Source organism: Cucurbita moschata, unplaced genomic scaffold (assembly GCF_002738365.1).
Source record: "Cucurbita moschata cultivar Rifu unplaced genomic scaffold, Cmos_1.0 Cmo_Scf00002, whole genome shotgun sequence".
NCBI classification, from domain to species: Eukaryota; Viridiplantae; Streptophyta; class Magnoliopsida; order Cucurbitales; family Cucurbitaceae; genus Cucurbita; species Cucurbita moschata.
Genome location: NW_019268518.1, coordinates 6,803,868 through 6,811,956, shown reverse-complemented (window position 1 = coordinate 6,811,956; position 8,089 = coordinate 6,803,868). Strand labels below are relative to the sequence as shown.

At 36.6% G+C, this 8,089-nt stretch overlaps 2 protein-coding genes across 3 annotated transcripts; both read right to left on the bottom strand.

Moving 5' to 3' along the window:
* Positions 1-1,693: 1,693 nt before the first annotated feature.
* LOC111456963 (protein trichome birefringence-like 19) lies at positions 1,694-3,282 on the bottom strand. The gene is made up of 2 exons (XM_023099053.1): positions 2,737-3,282; positions 1,694-2,655 (listed from the first exon to the last, which is right to left on the bottom strand). Exons 1-2 carry the CDS (start codon positions 3,247-3,249, stop codon positions 1,879-1,881), a joined length of 1,290 nt encoding a protein of 429 aa, XP_022954821.1. The 5' UTR covers positions 3,250-3,282; the 3' UTR covers positions 1,694-1,878.
* A 1,387-nt stretch (positions 3,283-4,669) lies between these two features.
* Positions 4,670-7,882, bottom strand: LOC111463836 (protein trichome birefringence-like 19). Of its 2 annotated transcripts, XM_023107784.1 has the most exons (3): positions 7,865-7,882; positions 7,230-7,749; positions 4,670-5,684 (listed from the first exon to the last, which is right to left on the bottom strand). In XM_023107784.1, the coding sequence occupies exons 2-3, from the start codon at positions 7,704-7,706 to the stop codon at positions 4,884-4,886; spliced, it is 1,278 nt and encodes a 425-aa protein (XP_022963552.1). In that variant the 5' UTR covers positions 7,707-7,749; positions 7,865-7,882; the 3' UTR covers positions 4,670-4,883. The 2 variants fall into 2 exon arrangements, with proteins under 2 accessions (XP_022963552.1, XP_022963547.1); XM_023107779.1 differs by lacking the exon at positions 7,865-7,882 and having other exon boundaries at positions 7,230-7,819.
* Between the last annotated feature and the right edge of the window lie 207 nt (positions 7,883-8,089).

Below are 8,089 nucleotides of genomic sequence, written 5' to 3'. Positions count from 1 at the left end.
CCTGAGTATTTCAAAGAATACTCAGTAAGTGGCCCCACTATAGGGGGCCATGCAAATGCAAACACATGCAATCATGATTTAGGGACCTATCTCTAATCATCTTAGGGGTGGCCTCCAGTCTCGGACAAATTGGATATGTAGTACTTCCCTACACACGACTCACACGTGCGAGTGTGAATCCCCAGGGCACTTGCACACCCCCTCGACCCTCTGGTCAAGCTAATCTGTAGCGACGTCCGGAGGTCAGCGGAACCCCATAGTGTCATGCACCTCATGAACACCCTCATCTGTAACGACCCGGGAAAGAAAAAAAAAAAAAAAAAAAATATATATATATATATATATATATATATATATATATATATATATATATATATATATATAGAGGACACGTGATGAATAAATGAAAAGGTACATGAATGAATTGACAACACATTTAAATAAGAATGATCTTGGAGATAAAAAGTGTGATATCCCACATTAGTTAAGGAGAAGAACAAACCTTATAAGGGTGTGGAAACCTTCCCAAAATTACTACTAATACCTGTATCACGACAATAACTAATTATAAAAAAAAAATTGTAGATATTATTTATTAATCTATAAAGTTTATTTTTAATAGATTATTTAGGATGAGTTAATATAGATGACTTTTGCAATGGATAAGTGTTTGAAGCCATAGATATGTAGTGTGTGAAGTTGTAAAATAAAATTGAGTTTTTTTTTAGAGTGTAAGTTATTTCTTAGTTAAAATAATTTTAAATTGACTTTTCGCGTTTTATATCAATTAAATAAATTAAAAATAACAATGTGATTGATTTAACTAAAATCAACTCATTGAAAAATGAAATAAATAGAGTTTAGAGAGGGGAAGAATTTTTTTGTAAGAAGTTTGATGCCGGAAGAACAGGTCTGAACAGAATCACCGTTGGTCTTGTAACAGCCCAAGTCCAAGTCCGTCTCTTCAAGGGTAAGTCTGTTTCTTTAGGCTGATAATCCGTCTGTTTGGGCTTTCTATTCTGAACTTCCCCTCCACTGATAGACATTGTTCTCTTTGACCAAAAGTTGTTTTCGTACTCTTATAAGGAATGTTTCGTTTCCCGTTTCCCTCTCATTTCTAGGCTTCTGCTCAAGGTTCTAAAACGCATCTATTAGGAAGAGGTTTTCATACGTTTATAAGGAATGCTTCATTTCTCTCTCCCTTCTAGGTCAAGTTTTTAAAACGCCTTAGGGAGAGGTTTCGTTTATACCTTTATAAGGAATGTTTCGTTCTCTTCTCCAACTGATGAGTGAACTCACACTTCTCATTGAATAACTCGTCCTAAACCGGTTGTACTCTCTCTACTGCTGCTAGTATTTGCTTCTTCTTTGCCTCAACTGTGAACCCACCATAACTGGTTTGATCAGTGAGTTTCCAACATCAAAATCTTTCTTTCAAGTTCTGGATGTTCTCCAAAGCACCAGAACCCATTTCTTCCTTCCCCAACTCCTCCTCTTCCTCAAGAAGGCTATGTCCAGTTCACAAGCTCCCTCACAAACCCTACATCTGAGAACAGAACACCCCACTCATGCTCTCTTGACTCCTCAAGAATGCAGTTTATACAGATCAAAACATCTCTCTCAACCTTGGAAGCTTTCAATTAGATCGCTCGCTCAGTTCATAATGTCTCTGCCATAAGAGATGAACTACTCCTCTCATCCCCAAGTGGGCTAAGTTTTATTAGAAGGAGATAACTTCAGGAGTCAATGGCCACCCATTAAACAATCTGAACTAATTCATAGACACAAATGCACTGATATTACGGTATTCCTTACAGAAGAAACAAAAAAACAGTATAATTCTTGACAAAGCTCGTCTATCCATTTCCCTATACAATCTTAATGTGTATCTTTCCTGCCAGTTTTCAGTATATAGAATAAGAACTCATTCCATGTGTCAATGGGGCCTGGCAAACACCAGTGCACACAGTCAGCCACACTCACATTCATACGAGGAGAATAATGGTTCGGATGCCCATCTGGTCTCATCAGCATGGCTTCCGTTGTGTCCAACAGCTTGAATTCCAGGCCTTTCTTCGTCCCTTCCTTCTCTGCTTCTTTGAATGCTTCCACCTGAGCCTTGTGTAACTCAACCACAAAACTTTTCCACTTCATCTCCTCCTTTGTAAATGGAACTGTCCTTGCACAATTCCCTCCTTTGTCCCAATCGCCATTCTCGAAGTGTGATGGAGAAAATGTCCTCAGAAATGTCACCCCTTTGTAGCCTTTGAGACCCATAATTGTTCTAAACACAGTTTGGAAGACTTTCCCATAGCCATAGGAGTTCAAAACCTGCGTGACGTTACTTTGCTGGCAATAGAAACATCCTGTTATTTGACCATTTTCGTAGTATACTTGTGGGCGAAAGAACCACTGTCCTGCTGAGAAGACGACGTAGTCGAAAGATTTGACGGCGGAATTCCAGGAGGGGTCTGCTTCATCCAAGTATAGATTCATGAGGCTGTTGGCGGAGAAACCATTCAGGTCTGCATCCTTGCTTTTAACCAAATACGGTGACCAGAATCTTGCCACTGTGAAATTGTAATCAGCAAAGAACCATCTCTTGAAATCATAGCTTAGATTGTATTTTGGAGAAACATCTACCGGATGAGATACCTGCAACATATGCAAAAGAAGATTTAAAAAAGGGGAAAGTTTATACAGATGATGGATTGTTGAGCTTGACATATAACTTACATTGGAGAGAAGACACAAGAGCGACTGCATATGATTTCTAGCGACAGAGTCACCAACAAAAGCAAGAGATTTCCCTTTAACAATTTCCAAGAACTGTGCAGGATCAAAGAGAGGAAGCTCACAATCATCTGGCTTCCACCTCCATTTCAAAAACTCTCTGTCAGGTCTTCCATACTTCAAACAGTTTTGATACTCAAACATCATGTCACAAGTGTCATTCGTGTAGTATGGCCTCTCAGATTTGGGCACCCAATTTCCACGAAACAAATCACACTTCTTCTCTGATTCCACTGTATTCAAGTTGGTTGTGTTCTTCCAGAGATTCGGCAGAGATGAAGGCAAGTTTTTGTTTGTAGACAGAGGAATGATGGTAACAAGAAGCAGTGTCAGAGCCAGCAGAATCCCTTTGTGGGAATTCCACAACACAGATTTGTTTACAATTGGAGCTTCAAAAACATGAAGCTTCATGTTGAGAACAGCTCTGAAATTTAGATTCCAAGTGTTTTCATTCATATAACTCCCTCCCTCTCTCTCTTTCTCTTTGTGGTGGGTGTAGGTCCATGTAAAAAGCAAACTTTGGGTAATTATTGGAAAGCATTCATTCATATAATAGTATGCCTCTATTTTGGCTTCGACTACCTACCAAACCACCATCAATAAACAAGTGTGGTTTTATTGGTTAATGCATAATATTTCATTATTAAAAACTAAGTTGGACAGGTGGAAAGTCGCAATTTATTTGGGCCACCGACATCGTACAACACTCATACAGATTACAGTCATATATCCTCAAAAAATTCTTGTAAGAAACATGCTTTACAGATAACAGAGCACCTACCACATGGAGCTGGTAAAAAAATTGTTTTCAAGTTTAACTTACAGCTTTATTCCTCTGCTACTTTCAGGGAAACACAGAAAAAACTATCCATTCAAAATCAGTAATCTTAATATAAAAATGTATAAAACCAGTCTTAAAACCCCGATGCAAAGGCATGTCCTTGACCTTGTCCTATCCGAATATTACATCCACCTCATAGCATATTCAGTATCATCGGTTTTTGTGTGGTCTACAAGTGGTAGAGGCTGTTGATGATTATGTTGGGAGAAGAGTGATAAAAACTTAGCTTAGAACTGTAGATTTTTCTGTGGGATTTACTGGAAACTTCTTCCTTTAAATAATGAACCTACTAACGTGTGAGATCCCACGTCCGTTGGAGAGGGGAACAAAGCCAGTGAAGACGTTGGACCCTGAAGGGGGTGGATTGTGAGATCTCACATCGGTTGGAAAGGAGAATAAAACATTATTTATAAGGATGTCGAAACCTCTCTCTAGTAAACGTGTTGTAAAAACCTTGAGGGAAAATTCGAAAGAGAAAGTCCAAAGAGGACAATATCTGCAAGAGATAGGCTTGGCGGTAACAAATGGCGGATGGAATGGAGGTCAATGAAGTCTGAATTAACAAAACTTGTGAAAGAATAGAATCTTCTTGGACAAAACAAACAAGCATTTGGGTTTAGATTATTATATGCTAGGGGTTGTCATCTTTCTCATGTTCTTGGCAACAAGGTCTAGAAGTAGGGTCTATATCAGTACAGTTGGATTTTCCTTTCACCTTTGACAGTAATCCCACCTTTTATAAATGAGAAAAATAATTCAAAATGGTTGTTCTCAAGTGATCTAGACTGGATAGAGATAGAGATAGAGATAGGATTATGAAAGACTAGTTGATGGCCATCCACACATTCATTTCCCATCTATAGAATTGACGGCTTGATAAGATTACAATACTTTTCACTTTCCCCGACATATTAACAAACACAATATTTCGGATCAAAGTATGTGAGAACGAAGATTCGAATCTTAATTGTAGATATCTATCTTAACTAATAGAGATATGTTCTACTAATAATCACAAATGATAGCACTGAACGAAGCAAACAAACAAAAAAGTACTTAACTTGCTTAAATTGTGCTCTTTATGACTTCTTTCACCATGTCTAATTCAACTTTAGACACAAATTATAAATGCATAAAGCTCAATAATCAACAATGATACAAATATACAAATCACAAAACAACAAGAACAGCAAGAACATGAATTTAAGAAGAGAGAAAATGATCATAAAGAAAAAACTCCTTTCTCCTTCTAACCAAACTGTAGCCCATCCCTGGCTGATCTAATCCCTTCCATCTTCAACATCTCAAGCAAGAAATCACTCCAAGCATCAATGGGGCCAGGCAAACACCAATGCACACAATCATTATACAATGTCACATTTTCACTCGCCAAATGCCCATACCTGCTAGGATGTCCGTCCGGCCTCAGCAGCATAGCCTGCGTCGTATCAAGAACCCTAAATTTCCGCCCTCGTTTTCTCCCTTCCCTTTCCGCGATCTTGAATTCCTCCATCTGAATCATGTAGAGCTCCAGATTATGACCTTCCAATTGCGTCTCGTTGCTTCGGAAAGGTCTCGTCCTCAAGCAATTTCCGCCTTGATTCCAAAGCCCATTCTCGAAATGCGAGGGCGCAAAGGTTCTCAAAATCGTCGTTCCTTTAAAATTCTCCAGGCTGTTTATGGCCTTGAAAGCCGTTCGGAAGGCCTTTCGGTAGCCGTAGTACATCCCGAGATCGGTGACATTTTCAAGGAGGCAGTAATGGCAGCCGACGATACGGTGGCGCTCGTAGAAAACCATAGGGCGGAAGAACCAGTGGCCGCCGGAGATGATGATGTAGTCAAACTCATCAATCTGAGTGGTCCACTCCTGGTCGTACTCGTCCAAGTAGAGATTGAAGAGGCCAGTTTTGGTGGGGCCGTTAGAGTCTCCCATGGCGGCTTTGATGAGATGAGGCGTCCAGAAACTGGCCATGGTGAAATTATAGGTGGTGTATTTCCACCTCTTGAAATTCTCATCCGACGTGTACGACACGTCCTTCGGATATTCCACCTGTAATCCCATTTTTCTTTTTTTAATATTTTAAACAAATTAAAACTATACTATATAACTTATTTTTTAACTTATTGGATCCAAATCATGTAACACTAAGGTAAAAGTAATTTTTTAATTAAACAGAATAACATATAGTTTTAAAGGTATCATATCATATACTTTTTCATTAAAAATATTAGAAAATAGAATGAAAACAATGTATGAACAAATGAGATGTACTTTATTATAAAATTTTGTTGGTCAAATGTTTACTATATTCTACATCTCGTCTGACACATTAAACCATTGTCGGCAAACATGTTATAGAGAGAGAAAGAAATATATACATACATATATATATATATATATTTGCATCGAAAAAATGTTTTTTTTTTCTTCTAATATTAATTTTGTTAATTGATTTTAATAGAGATTAGAATTTAATTTAAATGGAATTTAAGAGGTAAGATAGAATATTTTAAAATAAAATAAGATTTAAAGGTAAATAAAATGGGAAAGAAATAAATAATAATTTGAAAAAGTATTTTATTAGTTAAAATGTCACAGCTGGCAAATGCTCTTATTCCTTGTTTTTTTCCTTCTTTTTTCTGTTTAATAATTCAATAATTTGTTCACAAATAGTTCTTTTAATTATTTTTTATTTTTAATAAAAAATAAATAAATAAAACATATAAAAATTTCTATTAATTATCTTAAAAAATATTCGGCAATATTCTTCGCTAATTTTAGACCTTAATGTTTCATATATTTCTAATTTTAAATGATGGGTAATTTTAATCATACCTTAAAAATATATACGAAAATAATTCAACAAATTAAGTAAGTCTAGGGAATCGAATCTCGTAACCTAATAAAATTAACCACAAAAATAATTGAAAATGAAAGAGAGAAGAAATGGGTATGGAAAGCATCATGAACATCAATCAAAATTTTAAAAAAATGACATAAAACAACACAAACTTGTTGGCTTCTTCGAAGAGCTAAAGATTCCCATGGCCCATAATTTTATTTTATTTTTAAAATTTTAAATGTAAAATAAATAAATAAATAAAATAATACCAAAATTATGAAAGTAAGGGAAAGATGAGGCATTGGGAATGGAATTAGATTCCAAAACCCAATAATTAACTTTTAAATGTTATAATTTTTTTTTAATCTTAACCCAAAAGGTGAATTTTTCAATTCTTTTTGGCCAAAAGATGCTTTCCCAAAGCAGGATTAGATCACTCCAATTAATCCATTAAGAGTAATTTAATTTTTTTTTTGTAAATAAATATTCATAATTTTTTAATTTAATATAGTGATTTTATTTTTTTCAACTATATTATTTATGGCCTTTAATCATTGACCTTTGGGGACAAGAACTCATATTATTAAAGATTTTTCAGAAAATGGAATATATTCCAAAAACCCATCTCAAGAAAGGAAAAATCAGACTCAAACAATCATAAAAAAACAATCTTTCAATAAAAAAAAAGTAAAAAACATTGGTAATTCAATTGGTTAAAACATTATAACGTTAGACGATGGATGAGAACTTACGGGTGAAAGGAGGCAAATCAAGGATTGCATTTGGTTTCTTCCAACGGAGTCACCAACAAAAGCCAAGGACTTGTCTCTCATGAGGTCAAGAAACTGGGAAGGGTTGAAAATGGGGAGGTCGCAGGCGTCGGGCTTCCATCTCCATTGCATGAAGCCGCCGTCGGGCCTTCCATATTTCATGCAGTTTTGGTGCTCGTGAATGGCCCAACAAGAGGAGCTTGTGTAGTAAGGGGCGTTGGGGTTTGGGACCCATTCGCCGGTGAAAATGTCGCACTCGTCTTGTTGTTGAATGGCATTGGAGTATGGAGAAGAAGGGGAGGTGGGGGAGGTGGTGTTGTGGAGAAATAGAGAGTAGTTGATGAGATTGTATATGAGGGGAATGACTGTGAGAAGGACGAGAGTGATGACTATGGCTAGGATTTTGTGGAGGGTGTAGGATTTCCCTGAGGGAAGCACCTCGTTGCCATGGAGTTTCATGGGGAGAGATGGAGAGAGATTGGGAGAGAGATTGGGAGAGAGATGGGAAGAAGTTGAATTAAAGAGTTTGTAAAAGAGATGTAAATGATGAGTGGGTTGAAAGTCTTGTTCTTTTGGGTTTTGTTTTTTGGCTATCATTCTTAACTTGATTACATGTGGAGAGAAAGAGAGAGAGATATGTACGGCCTCGAAGCTTTTCCCTAATAAACATGTTTAGACTGACGGGGATGTGTAACGGGTCAAAAAGAACAATATTTGATAGCGGTGAGCTTGAGTTATTATAGCGCAAAATAGTGATAGAAACCTTGTGATGTGAAGTGGTGTATCGATGAATTTGCAAGGTTTTTTTTTTTTTTTTTTTTTTTTTTTTTTTTTTTTTTTTT